Source organism: Gadus morhua, chromosome 9, assembly GCF_902167405.1.
Source record: "Gadus morhua chromosome 9, gadMor3.0, whole genome shotgun sequence".
NCBI lineage: Eukaryota > Metazoa > Chordata > Actinopteri > Gadiformes > Gadidae > Gadus > Gadus morhua.
Window position 1 is genome coordinate 17033303 of NC_044056.1, and position 25701 is coordinate 17059003.

The 25701-nt window shown below is 44.2% G+C and overlaps 1 protein-coding gene across 1 annotated transcript; it reads right to left on the reverse strand.

Moving 5' to 3' along the window:
- Positions 1-3725: 3725 nt before the first annotated feature.
- Positions 3726-24993, reverse strand: nup93 (nucleoporin 93). Its single transcript, XM_030366961.1, has 22 exons — positions 24839-24993; positions 24062-24244; positions 23039-23156; positions 14270-14332; positions 12434-12562; positions 11525-11599; positions 10498-10590; positions 9895-10034; positions 9670-9802; positions 9421-9578; positions 9053-9218; positions 8485-8578; positions 6750-6941; positions 6347-6473; positions 6106-6178; positions 5660-5704; positions 5431-5547; positions 5209-5327; positions 4683-4800; positions 4391-4474; positions 4076-4204; positions 3726-3893 (listed from the first exon to the last, which is right to left on the reverse strand). The coding sequence occupies exons 2-22, from the start codon at positions 24238-24240 to the stop codon at positions 3783-3785; spliced, it is 2463 nt and encodes an 820-aa protein (XP_030222821.1). The 5' UTR covers positions 24241-24244; positions 24839-24993; the 3' UTR covers positions 3726-3782.
- Between the last annotated feature and the right edge of the window lie 708 nt (positions 24994-25701).

Sequence of the window (25701 nt, forward strand, 5' to 3'; positions counted from 1 at the left end):
GACATACCGAGCAGCTTAAATTCTACAATATATTCTTATGTATATATTTGGTTTGGATAGATTGAAAGCTAAGGTCTTCAAAATAAACCTGTTAAATCAGAGCTGCTTATAAGGCCTACATTTCATGCACTACGAAATATATATAAGATAAATATCTCTCTTAAAATGGTGTTGTTTATCCACTCAATCAGGTAGCCATATTCAATTCAAATAACTTTATTTTTCCGTTAGGAACTTCAGATGTGAAGGAGCAGCAGGGTGTGTCCATACCCAACAGTACATACAATAAACAAACACACACACACACACACACAGACACACACACACACACACACACACACACACACACACACACACACACACACACACACACACACCATCAACCCTGCAGAAAATATAAATCCTGCCTAAGCCTAATGAATAAATAGTATTACCTCCATAGTGGAGGAGAAATAAATAAATAATTTAAAAAAGATTCCAGGCATTAAAACGAGAGGATACAGTTCAAAGAGGGGTTAATACCTGAAAGATTCCAGGTATTAAAACGAGAGGATACAGTTCAAAGAGGGGTTCAACCATTCAAAAGTCTTATGGATGCTAGGACAAAGCTGAACAGGGCTCCGTTTGTCCTTACAATAGAGTCAAGAGATGGAGAGTGAGATGAAAATGGTTGAGAGATGGCATTATCAAGCCATTCCTCACAGGTTGAGGGTTAGGGTTAGGGATATGGTTAGGGTGGTGCTGTCATCAGAAACAGGGTTAGGGTTAGGGTTAGGGTTGTGCAATGTGCTGTCATCAGAAACGGGGTTTGGCTTAGGGTTAGGTATGACCTTCATGTAGCCAGTAAGAGCCTAAAGCGATTAGTGACTTGACAGACCATGTCCATATTGAATGGCAGACCCTCCCCTACCAAATTTAAGGTACATTTGCACGTTGGAAATAATTAAAATGTACTTCTCCTGAGATTCTTTCTTGGTTTGGCTCAGGGGCCCATTCAATCATAACCTTGCCTGCAACCTTCCCAGTACAACAGTGCAGGTCCCTTAGCCAGCTGTTTAACTGCCATTACAGTTTCACATGGTTGACTTCAATATTTTTTTTATGGTTGTACAGATTGCCAGTCAGAAATATAAAAATTACTTTAGGTTTATCTGTTATCAAACAACTGTGTGTGTTTGGTAAATTTTGAAAGATAGATATTCTCAGACAAAGCAAAGAAAAGTGACCATTCATAACCAGACTGCACCAAAATATGATTCAACTACATAATCTTGCATAGATTAAAAAAAAAATACAACTGGCTTTGCAACTTGCAAGTGCAATATTTACAATTTGTATATCACAGAAAGGGACAACGAACACAGAAACACAATATGATATACAAACTCTACTTCTGCTTATTTTTTGCTACAACTGATTGTCATTATACAATAGTCATTGTGTTAATCTCTAGGTAAATCACAACTCACTTTCAATCTTATTCTGAATGACAATGATATGAAGGAAGCATAGCTATATAGGTATATGATTGTGTTTTAAAAGGGAAATTAAGTTTGACAAGGAATTCTGAAAAATAAGCATAGTTAGGTGAATGCAATGTATTGCACATGATGTGACATTGTTCAAATATTATTTTGATAATATGGTAGTACCCACTTCTGTCTTCAGTGTAATTGTCGTTTTGTTGTGGCTGCTTCATCAGTGCTGTTTGTCTGTCTGAAGAGCTTGCATCTTAAGACCGTTGATTGATTTCACATACAGACAGCAAGTCAAGAATTACAAGAACATGCAGAGTGAGAGGAAACTTCCTGTATTTAATGAGCAGACTGGAACAATACGAATGATTAACATTTGAATAAATTATTGTTTATTAGAGGTAAAAAATAATAAAGATATACTTGCAATCAACATACAATGAAAGAGTGGGAGAATTAACACCTGACATACCTTGCCATTAAGGCAGAATTCATTTGAATGACATAAGTGCTGTCTCTCACACCAGGGAATTGGGCTCATCAGTGACCAATGGGGCCCTTTCCCATTGGTTGTAGAGCATCGGCTGTACATTCTGCTATGAAACCACTGTGGGCAAAGACCTTTTTGAAAGGTCATTCACAGAGAGAATCTCTCTGTTCATCTTTTGGTTTGTTTCGTCCAGTGGCGTTTGGGCGGCTAATCAACTGCGGTCCTGTGCTGAAGATAAGGGGCGGGTCTTGTAGACATTGGTGTGGTACTACCCTGGTGTTGTGAAGTAGCCGGTAATCAAAGTGTCGGTCGTCGGCCTGATTCACAACACCAGCTGCAGCGCACACACCCAACACACATCTCTTCTTCTTCTTCCGCTGGGCCTGTAAGTCAGATTGAAGGACTTGGGCAGATGGGGGCTTCAGGTTCCCACGCATCGCTCTGTGAAAAAGCTCCTTTACCAAATGCCAGCGATGATTTATGCCACAGAAAAATAATAATTGTAAGCTGCGTCTGGATTCAGAAATGCAAATCTTAAAAATACCACTAGATTGTCAATAAGTAATGGGCTGGTGAAGAATTAGTTATAGCCGATGATGTTGTAGCTTGGCCGTTTCCTCTTGCTTTTGTGTACATAGCAACAAGAATAATGATTCTCCTTTCTATACTGTTCCTTCCCAGTCTTTGCATGGATTGCCTAAGAGGTGACTTTGTTAGGATAAAGGACCTTCATAATCCTGTCAACCTATCAAAGACAGACATGGCGACTCAGTTCAATCAGGGACATTCACTTCCTGCATCAGTAAAATCATGCGAATACTGAAGCATAAAAGGCTACCAGCAAAGGCATGTCAAACATCCAGATAGTTAAGCATGCAGAGCATGTTAGGTGTTCAACGCACAGAAGCGTGCAAATTATTCAGCTCTTCATTTTGCTTCAGTGGTTTCCTGTAGCCGCCACAATCAAGGTCAACACCTTGACTACTTCCATTGAAGTGAAGGCATCAACTACTCACCCACGTAATGTCGGTGAGTAAGCCGAGTGTCCCTACCCAGGCGCCTGTCTCCTGATGAACGTCAAGGGACACCGTCGTTAAGAAGAGACTCAACCCAGAGTTAACATGCCTGACTAGGTAAACAATCAAGCTACTTATCGCCCTGCTGTAGAGCCTCTGGCAACCTTCAAAAAGCAATTGTATTGGACAGCAATAGATATGAAGTATGCGTATAAAATATTAAATATCGGAAGTAAAAAATCGGATTCCTTAAAGTATGCTCAGCAGATCGTGTTAAAAAAACCTCAGCCTCACAGATGACTTGACAAAAGAAAAATGCAAATACATGTAAAGGCTTTGGTTTAGTAGAACCCCACTAAAACAGGGTGACAGTATATGTTGTAGGCATTTGTAAGCCAGGTTTATCGAGTACGATACCCTGTCAGTGCACATTTCAGAAATGCGTTATCGAAGAAACATTATCGACAGTCTGTTTTGTAAACCTCACATACTTTGCAGAACATTATTGGAAAATGGAAGTGGAAAATTAGTGATTCAAATAAAATATGATAACAAAATGCATCGAGTATAATGAGGAGGGTTGGGGTGATAGAAAATAAGAAAAATTATAAAGATGAAAAGTATATTGAAAAAATAATTATGAAACATAGGCAACTGAAAATTTGTCTTTTTTTTTATTTGAAAATCATGAAAAACAAAAATATGGAACAACAAAACAAGAAAATGCAATTCATAGTGTGTGTGTGTGTGTGTGTGTGTGTGTGTGTCTGTCTGTGTGTGTCTCTGTATATATATATAGTCTCAGTTCATCAACACTTCCATCTGCACCAATCTGGCATTGGTGTCTCCGGCCATTCTGTACGGGATCATCCCAGCGAAGGTGATCAGGGCTCTGGCCTGGCTGCGCATTTGCTGTAATCACAAAACAAATGAAAAAAAAATGTACATGATGGAATAAGTCGCATAATCTACACATGCTTACACAATTTATGTATTTAACACAAATGTGGAATGCAAACAATACACATACATATTGAAACATACAAATTAATTTAGAATTGTTTTTGAGATAACAAACCCCCCCCCCTCCTCACCATGTCCCTGTCCTCCATGCTCCTCTGGGGTCGGCCTGGGGTCCCCGTCGACGCCCCCTTCAGGCGCTTGTACTGCGTGAACAGGATGTTCATGGTGGCCAGCAGCACCTCGGACAGGTTGTGACGGACCTGGAGATGCACAGAGCAGATGGGGCCGTTTCAGGGTTGTGCAATGGCCAATTATATTGAAGGTATGCAACAAAATGTGATCTCTGCATTGGAGCTTATAACAAGGAGCTTGGAACCAATCCCTAGCAGCCCTAGGAGCATTAACCAATCCCTAGCAGCCTGAGGCAGAGTCCTGACGGGTCTCACCTCGTCACTGAAGTTCCTGAAGGCGGCGACTCTCTCCTCCACGCTGTCTTGACTGAGTGGGAGGAGCTTCAGATGCTCCATCACCTAACGAAGAACAAATTATGACGGAAGAGTCAAAAGTGAGCGGTAAAGGGAAGTTTTACATTCGCACTCTCTCCCCCCCCCCAACACACACACACACACACACACACACACACACACACACACACACACACACACACACACACACACTGGAGCAGATGCGAGGTGAGTCTCTCCACGCTCGTCGTGGTATGGATGCGGTGGTACTCACGTCGTAGGCCCGGTCGATGTGGCCGGCGTGGTACTCATCGAAGAAGGTCATGAGGTCCAGCAGCAGGTAGAAGGTGCTGTGCACAGACTTCTCCCCGGCCGTGCCCTGTGAGCGGTACCTGGGCCAGAGACAGCCGTGGAGACGCACCCGTGAGCCTTGGGATCTGTTCATGTCCCCCTGTGGCCTGACTAACAGCTAGCTACTGTTGTGGTTTTGTTAATGAAACCACTACCAAAGTACTCTGAGCTCTAGCAATAGTAGTCTGTTAACAGCAAACATTGTCCAAATCAGATTGATTAAATGACTGTAACCATGAGGGATTGAAATGGTCATCAGGAGTGAATTCATGTAATTTCACCATATGATCCAGAACAAAGAAAATGACCTGCAATACAATAGTGGACTCAATACTTTGCTGTTCTTTTTCCGTTAATGTGCTCTTGTCTTGGCCATTGTTTACCGTAAGTATGTATTTCATCGTATGTGTGTGTGTATGTCCTGCTTGGTCGTGGGGGTGTGTGTTCACCTCTCCGCGATGGCCAGGGCTGTGTTCTTTAGCCTCTCCTTGTTGGACTGGGGAGCGCTGACCTGAGCAATCACTGGACTGAGCAACCGGTTCATCAGCCCCAGCACCTTATCTGGGTTCTACAAGGAGAGCCACATCATCATCATCAGCCCCCCCATCATCACAGGCGTACTATAGGTACAACTGGACGTATGGAGGGGTAAAGACTGCAGGGTCCCCTACCTTGGCCAACTCGTAGAGTTTGACTGCCTCCTCAAACAGGCCCTTGTTCTCTGCTTCCAACGCCACCTTGCTGATGATGGCTTTGGTGTCTCCGGCAAACTTGTCTATCACGCCGGGCTGAAGAGGAAAGGGGGGAGGAGGGGGAGGAGGTCAATGTGAAACAGAACAACCCGTGCGAAACATTTCCAAGGAGTAGGAGACGGGGAGCGTGAAATGAGAGTCCTCCTACCTTTCTGCTGCCATCCTTCTCCAGTCTTCCCAGCAGCATGTCGAACTATCCATTAAGGAGAGAGGGAGAGAGTCAACAGTCACAGACACACACTGGATCCCTAAGAATTGACACACAGTATATTTTAGAAATAAATCTGTGAATAATTCTTGATATGATTTATTCATGTTTAAATTTATGTTGACCTCGGGTTGAGAAGTGTTTATTGTCTGTTCCCACTCTTCTCATCTTATCAATGCCAAACGTGTGCTACTAATATTTATCCATGCAGTGACTTTGATATCAACCATTTTATTCAGGATGTGGCCTTGATATGGCCAATTAAACATTTTGAGATTCTTTCAGAAATAAAATGATTGATGCAGTATGAAAGATAAACTCAGTTAAAACCCTATATTACTGCCATGATTCCCCGCAGTATAGTATGGTGTAGCGTGTGGCTTTACCTCACGGCTCTCAATCACCAGCTCACTGACGCAGCGCATGAACATGTTCTCTCCCTGGCTGTCCTTCTCATTGCTGTGGGGAGGCAGACACAAGGCGCAATCAATGCTTACGGATCACCGTCGTGAACACATACACGCCTGCAGAGGAGTTGATGGCTCAGGAGAGAGTCCTCGGATAACCTGAAGTATATTAGAAGCACTTTGATTTCAGTGGGTTCTGCGTGTGCGCTGGATCAGTTACCGGAGGAAGTAGAAATACTGCAGGGCCTCCCGTGGGTCTGTGGACTCAAACTTGCGGGTGTAGAGCATGAGCAGGCGGATGAAGTTGATCCGGCGCACCATGGGAGGGTCCCCGGGCTCCTGGCTCACTACGGGGGGGCACCACCAAGAAGCAGAAGGGATCATGCACTGTTGTTTACTGGTCATTGAGCATCGCGCCGTTGGCTTTAATACAAATTGACTAATGGTGAATTCCTCTTCAGGTAGACGGCATCAATGAGCAGGTATGGATTAGGTCTGCAGGTGGACCGCAGACATTGGGGATCGAACCCAGAACCGTAAGGCTGGGAACCAAAGGCCCTAACCAGCGGACCGTTGCATTGTGTATTGGTGTATATATAGGGTGAGGGTTGGGGACCACTCACAGAGTTGGGCGCTCTGGCCTGACGACTTGAGCAGCAGCCGCAGCTCGTACAGCACCAGCGCCACGTGCACGCTGTGGCTGCGCAGGCGCTCCACGCGGAACAGGAAGGCCACGGCCGCCTCGAACTGGGCCGTCAGGAACAGCACCTGGAAGTAGAGGAAGGGCTGCTGGCTGGCCGAGAAGTGGGACTCCCCTGGTGGAGGAAAGGGAGAGCGGGGCGGAGATGAGACGCTGAGCCTCCTGGGAACAGGGTTCCTATCAGAGGCTCCGCCCGTCTCATCGGGGTGGAGCCGTCCTTCACATGGGCTATGGCATCCTTCTCATGATCGGTCTACGACATGAAGAGAATGGACAAACTACTTCTGCAGACAAACCTCAACCAATTTTGGATTCACCTTTCCAATCTAGAAGTATGGACTTCACGGGAAATATAACCCAAAGTATATATAATGGCAATACATTTCACCCTTTTATACTAAGTATAATTAGGTCAGGGTAAGGTCATGTATTAGTGACATCAATATAAGTGAATGACTTCTACATTGTGCACACTACCGATAGAGAGCAATGGCTTTTTATTTTTTGCAACATTGCAGGTACTGAGTCATCAAATTGGCTTTTTAATTAAGAAAAACTCTTAATCCCCACTCGCTGGCTGAAAAAGTTCCCTTGCATGCAGGAACATTAAAAAGGGCGAAGCGTGTCCTCCATTTTAAAGCCTTATCTCCATGTTCCAGCTCTTTAGTTTCCAAGAGGAAGAGAGAGAGCATGAGAGAGAGCTCAAGAGAGAGCGAGCGAGTGAGCGAGGGAGAGAGCGAGAAGGAATGAGAGGGTAAGATGTAGAGGACGAAGGAAAAAATAGATGGCGATAACGCAGAATGAGTAGAATATGCAAAGAAAGAGCCGCGATGGGGGTGCGCAAGGAAAAAGTGACACAATTATGGCGACAACAGAGCGAAACAGAAGGTGTCAAAAAACCCTCCGGCCTTTATTCCGTTCACAGCAGGGAATAAATCCCTCTCTCTCATCCCCCGTCCTCCTCACAGCAGCAGACGGGGGACACGGCCGCTGAGGAGCAAGAGAGCAGGAAGAGAAGAGAAGCAAGCTTTACCACCTGCTGAGAGCAGCAGTGCTACAGAGAGAGAGAGAGAGAGAGAGAGAGAGAGAGAGAGAGAGAGAGAGAGAGAGAGAGAGAGAGAGAGAAAGAGAGAAAGAGAGAGAGAGAGAGAGAGAGAGAGAGAGAGAGAGAGAGAGAGAGAGAGAGAGAGAGAGAGAGAGAGAGAGAAAGAGAAAGAGAAAGAGAGAGAGAGCGAGAGCGAGAGCGAGAGCCCTGTGTGGGCTTATCTATGGGGAGCAGCCGCAGCAGAAGATGTGCGGGCTAGGGAGTGCCCGGGAGAGAAAACAAGTGCTCCTACAAGCTGTCGGAGGGAAAGCTCTGCGAGCACCCTGTGTGTAGGGTCACAACACATCCGCAGAAAGACACATGAAGGCACAAGCATCCGTCCATTTTCTTTCAATCCAAGTCGTCTTTGACTTCATTTTCTGTCAGTTGTCATAATATTCAAGTCCCTGAGTTGAGCTATGGACTTTATAGCTCTCAGGCCTCCCTAAATGTTCCCACTGCGTTTCTAAGCTCAGTGCTGAATAACAATGATAGCATGGGTAGGTGGAGTATGGCTGGGTGGGAGCGCGACAGTAGGGAGAAGGGGGATGGCTGGGGGGTGCTCTCTCCTTACCGTAGTCCTCCAGCAGCTGTTTCTGCAGCTGGGGCAGGGTCAGTCGGTCCTGCGGTGAGTTGCTGCCGTCGTCGTCGAAACACACCTGGTTCAGCTGTAGGGCACAGCAGAGAGACACGGCTTCAGAGACCCCTCGCTAGCCGTGGGACGGCCCCTTGTGGTGAACGCATTTGAAATGGAGTACGCTCGTGTGTTCTTTGCATTCGAGCAATCCCAGTGGTTGAGTTCCTCAGCAGCGTTAGCATCACGACCTGGTAGCCGACGTGGAGCAACAACACCTCAGCTAATATGCTTCAACATTGTGTACCGCCTTAAACGGTAATTGACCCATCAACAACAAGTGCATTAGCTACACTGGACACATTGTGAATATGGCTGGCTGGGGATTATGGCGCTTCAACTCGTGTTGTCAGTTTTGTGTCGTGCTATAAATGATGTGTTTACGCTAATGTCTTGTCTTCTCTTGTTTCGCACATCGCCGTGTGCGTAGTGAAGTCGTGGTGTGGGAGACCAGCACGTGGTCGAAGGCGTCAGCCGACAGGGACCTTATAGTAAACTAGATCAGCACCTTCAGCCAGAGGTAGTCCTCCGTCTTGTCCGCCACCTCCCCGTGGTTGTCGCTGACGTCGCACTTTCCGATCAGGCAGTAGACGGCCCTCTTGTAAGGGTCGGCGCTGTTCCGCAGGACCCGGCGGTAGTGGAGACGCAGCTTGTTCTCCGATGCCGGGGAGAGCCTGGGGACCAGGGGAGGGAGAGATGGGATAGGTAGGCGGGGAGGGAGGTGACAGGCGGAGAAGGAGAGAGGAACAGATGTAACCGAGACCGTAAGGAAAACAATGTCAGAAACAGCCATCATCTCCCGACACCCGACTTTGATTTCTGGGCCATGGCTTCCCAGTGTGGTAGCTATGCCGACGGTAGCACGCCGGGGCTCACCGTCTGTCAGGGCTGTTCATGTACTCCTGGAACCAGGCCTTGAAGTCCCCCAGCTGGTGCTGGGCCCTGTTCACCACCTGCATGGCTGCATTCAGGTCCCCACAGCGCAGGCAGTAGTAGATGACCGCCCACACCGGGTGACCCTCCACCTCCCCGTCCTGCACCCAGAAATCACCCTCCGTCAGAGAGCCCGTCTCACTCACCCCATTCATTTATCACGAGTGCATGGGTGCTGTGAGCGTAGGTCACCTGCATGCCGGGCAGTGGGCCGGGCAGTTTAATGTTGAGGAAGCTGCGGACCAGTTGGTACGTTCCAGGCACCCCGCCCAGCTGGGCCTGGTGGAGGTTCCCAAACACCGTCACCATGGTGTAGTTCTTGTAGCTGCAGCGGGGCAGGAGACACAGAGGCATGAGAAGACCATCCAAGGCAGTACACACACACACACACACACACACACACACACACACACACACCAGTTCTCCAGGAAGCTGAGAGCCTGGCGCACAAAGGCCATCTGCATGTCCACCGCCGTGCGGCTCTTCAGGGTGTCTTTAGCCGGCACCAGCAGCACGTCAGTCATCTGCTTCACCATCAGCCACATGTCTGACACGTTCTGGGGTGGGGGGGGGGGGGGGGGGGGGGGGGGGTGACAGCACAGGGAGACAGTGACAAACTGGACTGAACTCTGAAGCAATTATGCGAGCCGCTCATCCACCCTTTTTGCTATAATAGGGTGCGCAACACTGCAACCAAATTGGTTGTAAATTATTAATATGCTGAATGTAGGGCTTGTATATTTGGTTGTCACATTGCAATGACCGCCGCCACTTTGTGGTCCTTTGCGCCCAATCTCCCCTTTCCGACTGCTATTCTTTCATTGCACTATTATCCTGTTACGCGCGGGTTAGGTTTAGATTGGATTTGAGTTCCCCTAACATGATCTTACTCCGTCTTTATTCCCACCGCTCTGTCCCCTGCGGCGGCTGGAACAGCTGAACGTCCCTTTGCGTTCCTAAAGCGGTATCTATGGATCTGTCCATTCATAGGGAGAGAGGCGTGCGGGCGGCGGCTCCCACCTTGTCGTCGATGCTCTCCACCACAGAGGCACACAGGTCCCCCAGGTTGGGCTGGATGTGGCCGTTGACGATCTTCTCGTTGAAGATGTAGATCTGAACGGAGAGAGGAGGGTGAGCAGGAGGAGGAGGCGGCGACCAGTTTAAACCAAACGAGGCCATATTGTTCCCACCCGCGGCTCCGGGCGGGGGGGGGGGGGGGGTGGCAGCTGCTTGCACGGCTAGGGCTGCCGGGCGAAACGCTTGATGATGAAGAACAAGACAAAGAGGACGAAGACGTTGAGGAGGTCATTGAAGAAGACGACAAACACCAGGAGCACGACGCCGCAGGCGATGTGGCGGCACATGGTCAGAGGGGCGGCTAGGGGGGGAGGCGGATCGGGGACGGACAGAAAGGGGACAGGCAGAGAGACACTGGGGGCACGACAACGAGAGGCTGAGGCTACAATAGGGTGACAGAGATCAAACACACATACAGCGAGGGAGGGTAAAGTTACAGTGGAGGAGATGCAGAGCTTTGGCTAATCTTTATACAATGCTGGGGAAATTACCCAGAGTGCCTAGCTCTCACTCCAATCAATCAATATGTTTGATCCGTTGCCGTCTCGCAGGCTGTGACCTATTTTTTAATATGGAATGTAACATGTGATTTATAAGGCTTCATAGAAGAAGGGTTAAATTGACACATTTTTCTCATAACGGACTATTCTGTTTGCATTTAAAAAATATATAGGATGACATCCAGTAACTACAGTAGCTAAATACCTAAATATATACTCTGCCCTCATATAAATCATGCCATATTGATAAAATTAAGATTGTTGACCGTAATGTGATGATATTAATGTTTTTTAGCAGAAACTATTTAATGAACCCATTTATGTTTTTGGGTGGTGGGGGTGATTTGTATCGAGGTCACCAGACAAAAGAAAAAGAAAATCTGCAACTAAAATTCCTTTCAACCACAAGCAGGAAGCCAAAATATATTTATAATAATTAAAGCGTGAGGTATAACAAGAAGGGAACCCACCTGTCGTCCATAGGCCACTTCCACACTGTCCAAGGCACTCCTTCCTGGGACCCCGACTTCACTCACAAAACTAGGCTGCAAGACATACAAACACAACATGTCAAGGTCTAGGGATAGGCCTATACACAAGGGGATTTCGATCCAATTAAATGGTTTCCCAATGCTCTGGGAAAAAAATATACAATACAATCGCCAACACACTGACAACTACCAACACCAAAAAACAACAGAAAAGATTGGGGTTTGGTAAGGAGACATGGATTAGGAGCATTACTTAGAGTATTAAAGCTGTACATCAAAACAAGTCTGTTTTGGGCATTTGGCAGGAGATACCAGAGTGAAAATTTGAAAGTGTCTGAATAATTTATCATAGAACCACATTTCATTTCAGTTCCACGGCCATCTGCACATCAGATTAAGAATTATAATGAGAAATGAACACATTGTATTAATAATGAATTGGACCAGTTGGGTTGCTCTTGTAAAACAGATTTTTAATCTCAAATGTGTTCAACCTGGATGAAACATTATTTTACCTCAATGAAATCCGTATGAAAATTCATGTTTGGAAACAAAGTGCAACAGTTCAAGAATATTAACCCCCAATTATAGCATTGCTTGACCAACACAAGCACCTATATTTATTAAATGGATATTCCTGGGCATTAAAAAGGTGTCCACGTCTGATGTTTTCCCTTTCGGGTTTCAGACTAAGCAGCTGGCAGCAAGCACATTAACCACAAATAAAAACTTTGAAAGGTCCCATTGAAATAAAGTGTATTAATACAAAAAAATACATAGAGATCTAATAGAGGGTAGTCTAATATTTTTAGACTACCCTCTAATAAAGGGTAGTCAATGTGAATTGACTACCAATGTGAATTGGTGGGTGCGTTTGGCACGCCGTACCTCCACATCCTGACTGAAGTCCAGGGCGTCCTCTCCGGCCCCCAGCAGGGTGCGCAGCACCTGCTGCTTCACCTGCTCCCACTGGACCAGCATGGACTCCCGGTGGTACTCCTCCGCCAGCAGAAAGGTCTGAGAGGGCAGAGGGCCGTCGGGAGAGGCCGGGGGACATGCATGATAGGGATGGTGAGATGGAATAGTAGAAGGAATGGGGAGGGAGGGAGACCGAGGGAGGGAGAGAGGGGGGGAGAAAACATGTATAAGAAGGGATATTCAGCAGGAAGATAACATTTGTTGTCGAGGAGTGGAGACCTCAAATGGTTTCAGAGCCGAGGCGACTGGGACGGATATTGATGCAGGGAGACGAGGGAGACGCAGCGTGCCGGCAGCACGCTGACACCGTTGCCGGCAGCACGCTGACACCGTTGCCGGCAGCACGCTGACACCGTTGCCGGCAGCACGCTGACACCGTTGCCGGCAGGTGTGAGTTCATATCTTCAGGTGGGTCCTGATTAAGCGCAGGCTATTTCCAGATCCTCTCAGCCGACCTACGGCGCGCTCATGTATGGATAAATGGCACGGCAACATGATACCCACATGCCGACGCTCACCAGGTGTACAGCGAGTTCCCGGGGGACGCCTCCCCACCCATGGGCCGAGCCAAGTCTATTCTGTCTCTCCTCAGAGAGTGGGGAGATAATGGGAACATCAGCTAATTAAGCGGTGCCACTCTGGAGGTCAGGAGGAAACAGAAGACTACTGCAGAACGAGGAGGCGAGGTTCTGCGAATACAGATGAGAGCGAGTACTTGTTCATTCCTATTTGACCTATACCCGCAGTGGGGAGGCAGTAGAAGAGGATGATTGACCTAAAATACATTTTTCAAAATAATATATCAAACATGTCTGTGTGCATCAATAAAAGTTTAAATGTTGTGTTTGATATATAATAGCCATCAACATGTTCTTCACTGATTTGCGTTTAACTAGAAGAACTAGGAATCATATGTTAATGGCCATGTTGGATGCTTGGCTGAGGCACCACTAAATCTGAATTTCTTTCTAAACTCATTTGAGGATTAGTTGGTATTGTGATTTACCAAGACCAAGTCAAATTAATTTAGAAAATAATATGTAATAATATGATTGATGGTTTGGATTGACATCAATTCATCATTCATATTTCACCAAAAATGTCATTGCAAATATTTGACATGATATTTGCCATCAACAGTCTCTTTACAGCCAACCTTCAAAGAGTTGATGCCTTGGCCTCGGGGCTAATCATTTAAAGAAACAATGGAATGTGAAACATGTTTATATAAATCCTTTTGCACTGCATATTAGCCTCTATACTACTAACCTATCTCCCACACCAGGGTACAAGCTATTCTCTGTCATCGACAGCGACCAAGAGCGATGGAAAGAGAGAAAGAGAATGAAAATGCAGGCTAATTAAACTCAGCTCCTCTGAGCGCTTCACATCAGGGGAGAAACCATTTCACAACGATCCCCTCAAGGCGAGTGTGTTGTAGAAGAAGGCAAGATGAAAATCGTGCCCATCGGTAACAGACACGGTTTAGCAAAACCTGGCTATTTATTAGAAGGGTTCTACATTGCAGCTGACTCGTAACTTGAGGTTAGTCATGAATTCAGTTGCGTTAATAGCATGTTTAGCGTACCCAACATGTCTATTTAATTGCATCTGTCAATAAACCTTGTCCAGCAACTTCACTATGCTACAGCTATTCTGCTGGTCATGGTACTTAAGACTCGAGGTTGCGTGGTGATGGTGATTCTGATGGAGCAGTAGGATATGATGGGTGTAACAGACACTGACCCTGCGTCGGGACTCCTCGATGGCTGAGAGGAGGGCGTTGTCCCTCTCGTTTTTCAGGAAGCCCTAATAAGACAAACAGGATGCATAGAGGGAGAGATAAAGGAGAGAGAGATGGGGAGACAATAAGATGACGTTAACAACTGACTGCAAACAACAATCAAGACATTTTAGACAGGCGGATGTGCTACTCTCTCCGCAGCTCCAATGAAGCAGGTCCTTCACCACCTCAAACTATAGTCAGGACAACAAGAGCCTTCCCATTAATACCCCTCGTTCACACACATCTGCAGGCGTACGGCTTGTGTCCCCATATTTCATGGTCTATTATTCCTTGTGTTTATATATATAAAATATAATGAATTTTTAGCTCGGAGGGGGTGGTAAGAAGAAAGTTAGAAAAGCTTTCGGATGAGTGCCGTCTTAGATGGCCTCTCCTCCATCTCTCTTTTCCTCCGTTCCTCCCAGCTCGTCATGTAATTATGTCCCACATACTACATTGAAAGCCTTAGCTACTTATCCTACTCACCATCAGTGCTTTCGAGTGCATAAGTGGGAGATATGATTTTCTTTCCTCCCAGCGAGGTGTTTAACTGCACTGTTCAGAGGGAAGGGCGGTGAATTGGGATGGGGGGGGGTAAGGCGGCCATCTTGAGAAAAACGCAAAATGGTGGCTATTTGTTTTTCATGTCGTCTCTGTTCTGCATGGCTGCATTCTGTCATGCTCAGGTGTTTCTGGATAATCCCATAAGGATGCATGCTTTTTGATTTTACAAGATACCAAAAAAAACGAACCCTACATTTCTCAAGACTACAATAATATGGATACGACCAACGTGGTTGTGAGTCATAAAAGGACCCATAAAAAAAATAGATATGATGAATATGGAGGGCGAAACAAATGTGCTATCAAGTCTTGCTTTCAATTATTGAAATTACATTTGCAGGATTTGAGCACGAAAGAGACAGATAGGTTTCCGAAAGGTGTCACGCAGATTCGGCAGCAGTCAATCTAAAATAACACCAGAACAACAAAAAAGGTAAGACCTTCCATCAAGTTGAAAGATTGAGGAAACACGTTGGAGCCTTTCATGCGTTTAAAAACAGAAATTAGGACCACAGGAAGTACATATTAAACCAGAGAGGGCTTGTTACACACAGGCTAGACTGCCATGGCCATACACCATCATCCATCTCAGATAAAAGATTGGCGATTAAAAATGTTTTGCCCGTCACGTAGAGAACAGCGGCTTAGGTCAAGCCAATATGATCTCATTATCCCTTAGGACGGTGATCCATTTTCTGAGCTGCCTTCCCCTTCCTTGTATCCCCATTGTGCCATCCTGGTGTTACAGATCGCATCTACAGCGTGAGACCCTACCGCCTGGTTCACGGCCCCCAGCAAACCCCCCCCCCCCCCCCCCATCTTTCCATTAGCTGTCACTCAGGGACAACTGGGCCCCAGGCCCGGCCCACCCTGCCTGCTTCTCCCTGCCTGGTGCGCAGTGGTCAGAGGCCCCAGGCCCGGCCCACCCTGAACGTCCAGACGCCGAGGAAGCAGGGCAGAGGGTGATCAGGTACAAAGAAATGCTTTTTTTTTTTTTTTCAACGCACCATGTTATGTGAACCATCATCTGTTTAATAGCCAGTTAGATAGTTTGTTAACAGCCAGCTTTTGAATATCACACTCATAACGTGGTATTGATTGATAGATCAATTTAAGAAGGGCTTAAATAATTTAATGGGAGAAATTGCATTTCTCCCAGGTATCGCTTTGTCACGTTTAGAACAGCTGTGCGGTAACCGAGACCTGTGCTTGTCGGTTTTCCGGGCATCGCCATTTCCTTTCCTGGCCACTTATTGAGGCTGTGCTACTGTTCAACTCACAACTGAGCATACATGAGCATAACATATTTCCCCAGTCAAGCACACCCAAAGCTGGAGAGAGAGAGAGAGATAGCGGACCTAACATCTATATGTTGAAGGAATGTTTTTTGATTTCAGGTTCATACTTCTTTCATTGTGTCATATTAATTACACTGAAAACACAGACTTCCCTCCTGACGGTCACCCTTCCCCTCCTCCCCGAGGCTGACAAAAGCTCTATATTTAACTGCCCTAACCAAAGGCGACGGGGCGTCCATTTTGACTGGAGAGCTGCATCAGAACAGGGTATATAAATAAGGGTGTAAAGCCAAGTGGATTAGCACAATTTGGGCTTAAGAAAGGGCACAGACGCTACTGTAAACTACACCGAATTGGAAGGCACTAGCCATGCGTTTAGAACATACGGTTGGAGTTTGGTGTTCCGTTATGGCCGGGCTCACTTCCATTTTGTTTTTTTGTGCTAATAATCGTCCACAGTAGTTGTAAAAGGGAGGAATTCAGGACAATAATTCAAAAGCACTTTCATACAGTACAAAATCTGTTTAAACACTAGTCTGGTCAGACAAGGCTTCAAACCCTTACTCCAGTATTGTGTACTTTACTAAAAAGAAATCCTTTCTTCTGCCAAAAACCTGCTGGGCAAGCAGCCCAGAAGCTTCTGAGGATTAAGCAAACAAGGCAGCAGAAAAATCCACCAAAGAATAAACTAGAGGAAAATAAAAGGCCATAAAGCAAAACATGAAAATGAAGACAATGCCAGTCATGCCAGCAGTGATGGGGGAGAAATCAAGAATAGGTGTGTTACGTCCCAATATTCCTTGATGTCCAAAATCCGTGAAAAACAGAAGACACACTCCCTACAATTGAAAGAAGACACCCAATCCCACCAAATATCATTCTGCAACGTTTTGAGGTGACAAATGATTATCGCTACTTTGGATGATAGTGTTGTTCCACATTCATTCACATGTGTACATGTTCAAGACATGCTGCGCACACAATAATGCTTGACATAGCCACAGATGGTCATCTTTATATCATGTATGCCTTGTGCAGCTCCCACTTGTTCACTCTCGGTTATGAGTCGCATTGTCTCACGGGGAACACAAAAATATATGGTGGCTTGTTATAAAATAAAGCTATGTATACTGTCTGCACAGTGAACCAAGAAATACAGTGTGTCTTGTTATAAAATAAAGCTATATAGGGTGCCACATCATTAAATACATCTGCATTGTTCCTTATCATAAAATACATTTATATAACGTTCCAATGCATATAAAATAAAAAAAAATTATATATATATATATATATATATATATATATATATATATATATGGCCATTGATCATAAGATCAATCTATATTTATAGTGCTTCATCGTAAAATAAGGCTACATTTATAGTGCCTCATCATAAAATAAATCAATAGTCGTATTATAAAATCGATCTTTGTATAGAGCCTTATGAGGCAACTCTATATATAGTGGCTCAACATAAAAACTAAATCGATACATAATATCTCATCATAAAATAAAGCTATTTACTATAACGCATCATAAAATTTATCGAAATATAGCGCCTTGCCAAAGAAGATGGCATGTGGCATGGGATTAAATCAAGAATATAGCCTTTTATTTTGCAGACTCATGATACAAAATTGAATATCAGGAGTAAAGAGAGTTAATAAATATATATAAATGAAGACATGTGCAGCAATTGCCATTTTTACGGAGGAAAAAATTACCGTCCACTTCATCATACTTAAGTTGATTATAATATAAGTGTTTTATATTTTAATCATACTTACCCAATATTTATATAATAGGGTAAGGATGCATATACGATGGTCATCTGTCCTCATATGACATGACACAATGAACCTGTCAGCACTAGTGTGTATTGTGTGTGTGTGTGTGTGTGTGTGTGTAGAATGTGCGTGTGTATGTGTATGTAAGAGAGAACCCCACCCTTAACTCCTCCACTTCCTGTAAGCATGCACATATCATAATCACGATCATCATTCATCAATTTCAGCTGTGAATAGACTTTTATATTGTCTTCATCAAGTAGGAATTACTTTCATCCTCGCCGTTTGCCTTTGTGACAGAAACAATGTATAAACTAAGAGACGACATACAATATCTATCCATATCCGTATGGGATACTCACGCATGATGAACGCCATGGCTCCCAGGCACAGAGGAAAATGAAAGAAACTATGATTTAGCAAAAAATTGTGAGAGGAAAAAAAGTCAAAGAAGTGCACTCCTGTATGCAGGCCCTTGACAGCCCGGGAGATCTGCATTGCACTCGCTGTTCCTCTGGCACTCTGGCTGTGACAGGACCAGAGAAGGGCCCGCCATTCTGGGGCGTGTTCCCTATGCTCCAAAGAGCCAGCATGGACGTCCATTCGGAGTCTTAAAAAAATAAATAAAAAAAGAAGAAGCAGGAAAAAGAAGGCCACTGACTTTTGGTCTGAGCCCGAGAGTGGAGTACCAGTGCCACATCAAGACTCAGTGGAGGTGGTTTTTATCGTCGGAGGGCTGTACCAACTCTCCGCTCAGAGACAGGGGGAGCCGTGAGAATGATACTATGGATTGGTATAGATTTGCCGATCATACCATGAGCCGGCACCCCCCCTCCCTCCATCCCTCCCTCCCTCCTAGCTGCTCTCTCTCTCCATCTCTTCCTCCCTCCTTCCTCGTTTCTTCCCAACACTTCTGACACCCGTCCGTCCCTCTCAGTCCAACTCATTTGCTTTTGTTTTTTTAGCTGTCTATGCATCGTTTCCTTTATTTCTTCCCTCCCTCTCCCTACATCCTTCTCTTCCCTCCCTCCCTTAGCGCAATGCAATTACAGTAATGGACCCCCCCCCCCCCCCCCCCCCCCCCCTGCCTCCACCACCACCCACTCCCCCGTTGATGGCTTCCGACATCCTGTCTTAAAAGGAGGCTAATCATGCTCTTAAGGGTCATGTTTAGTTAATGAAGGGATGGGGGATATGGGTGGGGGGATGAAAATGCACATGCATACAGAAGCTTCATGTGTTTAGGTTTCCTATCAGAGATCGCACATGTACTAGCTTGTGAATGCAGAACTAGTGCGAAAGTGGTGAGAATCATACATGATTAATCCTCACACACAGACACACACCTCTCTTAACAGACACATAAGGGACCAACATACTAGACACAATCATCAAATGTGGCTCCATGCACACACGTTTTCCTCTTACACATACGACCACACACACACACAGCCAAGCAGTGTCAATAGTGAGTCTATCTTAGCAGATGCTCTGTGCTTATCGAACTGTATCCACTTAACGCATAACATCACTGGAGAAGGGAAGGATGCAATAGACAGGAAGAGAGGCAGATGGAAAGGCAGAATATGAAAGGACTGAAAGCCAAAGACAGAGAGAGAGAGAGACAAAGAGAGCAATGTGAGAGAGCGAGAGGGAGAGTTGGCCAGTGTGAAATGAGCAGAAAGCTAGAAATGAAACACAGAGAGGAGACTTGCAGAAAAAAATGAGTGTTAAGGTTTGCTTTGTGGAGGGGCGCCATTTTCTTTATTTTCTTATGCCGACGACACATTTCCATTTTAATACCATCCAGTTTAAGGCCTTTCAGTATCCATTTTCTCTATCCATCTGGCCACCTCTTGAAATAACTGCCATGTTTCTGGCATTGGTCTCCATACAGCCAATTTGATGACATAGAGAAAAAGTACAAACCCACAACCCTTATCGGCCACATGAACACACAACCTCTAGTTATTAATCGAACACATTGTTTTCTTTTGTGGTCATAACCACTAATCTGGTGTCAGCAAAACCCAATCTGATAGGCAAAGATGTCTTTGGTAATGGATATCTATGCAAAACTCTCAGATTATGTTATTCGAGCTGTTTAGAGATAGGCCAATATCATCATCATATGCATGATAACCCAAAAAAAAATCGGTTAATTTCCAACTGAAACTATAGCTGTAGTGTCCCAGAAAGCCAGGGTAATGAATGGGCAAGACATTTTAGTGAGCGGATATTTTCTGGCACAAGCACCGTGCTAGCCAACTAGCCTTGTGCTCATATAAAGAGACACATAATTCAATAAGGTTACAAATGACTTGGCAGAATGTTGTTAGATTCTTTAATTGAATATATGCTCATCTAAAAAAAGAAACCCATTCAATTAGTTTCTACAATAACCTAGAAAGGGATAACCTAAAACTTTAAAAAGTTTCTCCTGACCAACCAGCAGCTTCCAACACTTGGAGAGCCAACTGTAATCCTTCCAATAAAACGGTCCCAGAAACCGTCTGTAGCAAATGTGTTATCTGTTACTCAGCACTCCTACTGGTGTGTGACCCACTTAATAATGCTTATCACAGGACAAAATGCTGTAGAACAAGGACACCGGGCCTGGGAAGTTCTCAAGTGAACTCAAGTGAAACTCAGGACAATTTAAGATGGAATTAAGTAACGGTGCATCCAACTTAAGGGGGCTGGGTCTGAGGCTTGTGACAGATGACTTCTAGTTGGCCTAGCCAAGCTAGCTAGGTGTTAGCCTGGTGGAGAGCTAGGCCAATACATATTATGAAGGATGTTCAGTTGTGATAGTAGATTCATTTTTGTACCCACACTAGAACTACCATGATGTAATTTTTCTTACAAAGTATACATAATATAATAAAAAGCTGATGGAGGAATTAGACACAAACGCTTACATGCCTATGCGCTAGTCAAACTGGTAACCTAAATACACCATGCCCCTGGCCGCTGCGCTCCAGAAACCGACCTGCTTTCCTCAAGCAGGACCCAAGTGTCTCTGGTTCTATCTAGGTTATATGTGAACCATGACAGTTCAGCCATATAGACATATAGAGAAGCATTAGCTCCCCTAATGCATGTGGCTCATACTCGTGTAGCCAGTCAAAAATAAATAGTTTCCCTTTGACTTTAAAAGATGAACATAATCAAATATAAGGTATATAGAAATATCTAGGATAAAAGAGTTGCTTCAAGGGTAGATATTCCCATTTACATTTGAATGAGTCTTCCTGAATATGCTGTGTTCCCCACTTACTGTTCTTTATTAACAGGGTTTCCTTTAAAGGGAGAGAGTATGGTAGAGACACAGAGAAGACTGGACTGAATTCAACCACTCTCAGCCACACACCTACTCCACAAAATAGGAACATTTAAATTGGGTTTTCAGACAAATTCCAATTTTCATGACTGGATTTCATATAAACCAATAAAAACACACGAGAGGATGCGTTTTCTTTAATGGTTGAGAGAATTGGTTGCACCACCCTGCTGCCAGAGCCTAAGTGCTCTTCCAGTCAGTCACTCAATTCATCCCACCCACCCTGGCAAACATCAGCCTGACTAATACCAACACAAAGCTCCTAAAACAGAAACCAGAGCCAGCATGACACAGCCGACTGTGCACGAGAGAAATTAAGAAAAGGGAGAGATAATGAAAACAATGGCCCAATGGATGTAAAGAGAGGAGCAGGATTGGGGGAAGCAAGGAAAGTCAATCAAAGGTAACAATGGAGGCGAAATCGGGCTAAAATGCAAAGGCCGAGACGGAAATGCAAAAAGAGAAGAGGAAAAAACGACACCAGACTGAGAGGAAGATCCAGACATCTGGAGGTTGACTGTGCAAAGAAACATTATACAGGAATGCTACACACGATAAGGAAAGGATGGATAGAGAAGAATGATAACGCACAGAGTGAGAGTGTGAGAGATTATAATGAGAGGAAGGAACAACAGAGAAACCACCATGGGCCAATAAGGGGAGAAATTTGATGCGAGCCTAGACAGTGTCAATGAACTGAAAAACCAGTTAACCGCCAGGTTGCCTTGAGTGAGGCACTCAGTAACACCAGGTCTCTACGTTACCCAGAACCACTGCGTGAGAGCCTGTAAGATTAGTTGCAAATCCATTTCCTTACTGTACATATTGATTAAATGAGGTATCTATATATATATAAGAGACAGAGGGCGTGATGGAGAGATAGAAGTGCTGTGTCATGACACCCTGGTAACAATTGTAAATAATACACAATCTTTGTAAGATATAAACTAAATAAATAACTGCAAGACATATCTTATAAAGCAATCTTCCATCACAGGGCAATCCATATGGCTTGACAAAGACCAATGGGATAATCCACAAAAGGACAATAAAACAGACGGATAGAAACAGCCAATGTGTAGTACATCCAGCATGAGATTGACACAAAACAATAAACTATTGCTTGATTTCAACTATATCAATGACCCAATAATATAAATTAATCTTATGAGCCATCGTTACAATTTTAGAGCTATAAATGGAGAGTAATTTGTTAGAAATGGCTAAGTCAACGTCAGCTTTATGTGAGTGAAATGCTTTGTGAGAATTTTGTAATGAGAGCATTTCGATTTTAGACAGTTTGCGTCTCATTTCCGATCAATCAGGACTTCTCATCCCTGATTGGTAAGGGGAAACTATCTTGCCTGTCAAGAAGAGGGAGGGCGTCGTTTTTTGGGTTGTTTATTTTCAAAGTATTGCTCGCTTCCGCTCTTTCTCTGTACAACTCTCAAATCTAAACGTGAGCAGCTATGAAATCATTCTGATAAAGACATTCTTATTTTACAGCATTCAACAGAATTCAACAGGGGCACAATAAGATTGTGGACATTTGTCTTCTGTGGAAGACCATTACCTAAGCACAGCCTTACATCAAGCTTCTAGTAGATATCAGTCAATATAAAAAAAACATTCATCCCCTCATTTGGCAACTCAAGAAGGGAATTAGTTTTACTCCTGCAGTACGACTGGCACCACAGAAAATCACATGAATATTGATAAGCTCTCTTGTTTCACCTGTATGTCAGTGTCTTTGACCGGCTCCAAGGGCTCAAAGCTAGTGGCAGCACTCAGACTCTCCAACCTCTGAGAGATGTGGAAGATGTCTAGTCCTCTGGAGCCCAGGAGGATGGACCTGAAGAAAGTGAAAAGATACACGGGACTAAATTAACAGTCCTTTTTATTTCCATTAATATGGAAAAGGAAAACAAGGTCGCTCAAGACTTAGAATTTAAGACTAATAAACAATCTAATAGGTTGTTTGGAAGAAAATCAAAGACAAGTTCAAAGCAAAAATAATAAACTAAGTTAAATTAATAGCTAAGGAAAATGATTACCTTTACTTGCTAATCTATGCTGTATACAGTGTATATATTCAGAGCAGAATTCATATTTCTACAGGCATAACCACATGCCAAGGGAGACGAGAGAAAAGTAATGAAGTCGACAAAAAAAGCTAGGAAACATAAGTATATGGTGACTGTACTTCAGAATATAAAATACAACTAAACAAATTGTAGTTGTCCTATTTGGATTGTTTTTGCCTTAGATATATACAGTATTTTAGGCTAGTAGTGGATTGTTGTGTTGCTTTGACTTTGACTGCCTTTGCAGTTGCACAGAGCTGCCTATGCTCCACACCGGAACCGGACAGGGGAGCTTGTTAGTCAGGACGGAATGAGAAAGCAGAAATGGAATGGGCAAGGATTAATATTCATGATAAGAGAACCTATTGGCTACAACTCATGTGAGGGAAATAACAGCAAACCTATATTTCATGCTGTTTTAGTCAACAGTGTATATTTAGGAATGTGGTTCTTGACTAGGACTAATTCTGCTAGCCAGCAAGTACACAAAAGGTGTTCGTTTTGAAAATGTTCAAGGTTCATGATAATATATCTTCAAATTAAACCCCATCGCTTATTTTAGTTAAAAAATATATATATATATTATGATTTCCGTCCCCTGTGAATATATTTTGCACACTGAGCAGTATGGTACTGAAACAGAAAAGCTGTCTGTACAACTGGTCATCCTTACGCTTTGACATCTGCAGCATCCTGAGAGGTGCGGGTCAACGTGCGGGACCTGAGCCTCTCCCCAGCCTGCTGAATCTCCTGCAGGTTCCTCTCCACATGAGGAAGCTCCGACACCGCTTCTGTCTCGGCGGCTAACTGCTCTGCCTGCTGTAGCAGCTCTCCAAAACCCTCGGTGTCCATAGCTCTAGAGAAGATAAAAAATCAAAATGGTGAGGGTGGAAAAAAAGGGCGAAGAGAATACTTTGCACAACAGTTCTCCATTTCACTAACGACAAAGTAGAGTTGAAGGAAAGGTTTATTTACTTAATATATAATAAAGCCTTAATAAACGTAAAGCTAGCATTGTACATAAAACATGTTAATAACAACAAGTGGTATTGTGTTGGACCATGTATAGAATAATATAAATTTATCGCTAAGAAGATGAGACTTTTCATGTTTACATGTTCATTTCGACTGACAAGAGCGCACATGTGACAGTGAGGTTACATAGCATTAGCCCATGGCATCCTGATCGTCTACACAAGCGACAGACTGTGGCCTATCACGCAATTTAGACAGAGCAAAACATAACATTATAAAATAAGGGGGTTTGGGGAAACTTCGCTAATCATTTATAATACTAGCATTTCTAGCTTTGCTTCGTTAGCATGCGTTGTTAGCTTAACACAATCACTGATACATTGGTTAAGGTTAGCTAGTTTGAAAATTGCTCAGGAAATAGTAATGGGATGTTGATGTATCTCCACTATAAGCTGCAGACATTTAAACAACTAACCTGCTATCTAGCCAGGATTTAATATATTCCCTTTCTCCTCAGAAGATAGCTTGAAACTTGATATTATTATGGTAAATCGTGTATGGTCTCTCGGACAAAACCCGGCATTTCTAAGAATGCCGCTGATTGGACGAGGCCTTTTCTTCGTCTCTAATGTATTTCGTTGTTACGTCCACAGTACAGCAGTACTGCCATCTGCTGGAACACAGTCCGTTCACAGAGCTGGCCTCAGGCAGAGCACAGCTGAGGGGCTTTCCAATTGGTGGGCTGCGCACCTTTTTACACGGTTTTATAGGTTTTCGCTTTGTAGTGTGCATTATATTTGTAGTTATGTAGCAGGAGCCATCAAATACATTTCACCTGGGGAAAGACTTGCACAGAGCTAATGCTATGTGGGCCAAGCCCAATGTTCTAACCAGTCTTTCACATAACTTGTATGCAGGGTGTTAAATTACCATGCCTCTGTTGCAATGTTCCTTTAATTTATAATAAATAATTACAGACCAGAGACACAGTGTTGTGAGAACCCTTGTTGGTTCACAAGGACACAATAGCAGGCGCAGTTAAATATAGACATTGCAAATTAGCTCCCATATTAAATACCACTCAAATAGTCACACTTCAGTTGAACATTTTTCTTTTTTTTCTAATTAAGACCCCTGTTATACAATGTGCCGGTCAGAAATTCAGTATTTTAAAACTCGATGTCCTTAATTATATGACATGTCTGCAAAAAACTTTCTGGATAGGAGCATAGTGTGAGCAAGTGGGGCAGAGAAGTATCCTTATAACCATCCTGAATTTGTATTAATTCTAGGGATGGGCACGAGTGGTAAATTCCAAACTCGAGTGATCGAAGGAAT

Bases quoted from the DNA above. Each gene is read 5' to 3' on its own strand.
- nup93 (XM_030366961.1), bottom strand. From the start codon at position 24,240: ATGGACACCGAGGGTTTTGGAGAGCTGCTACAGCAGGCAGAGCAGTTA. The intron at 6,474-6,749 runs GTGAGTGGTCCC...GCCCCCCCGTAG, and splicing joins AGGCCAGAGCGCCCAACTCT to TGAGCCAGGAGCCCGGGGAC. The intron at 4,205-4,390 runs GTGAGACCCGTC...GTGCATCTCCAG, and splicing joins TCAGGAACTTCAGTGACGAG to GTCCGTCACAACCTGTCCGA.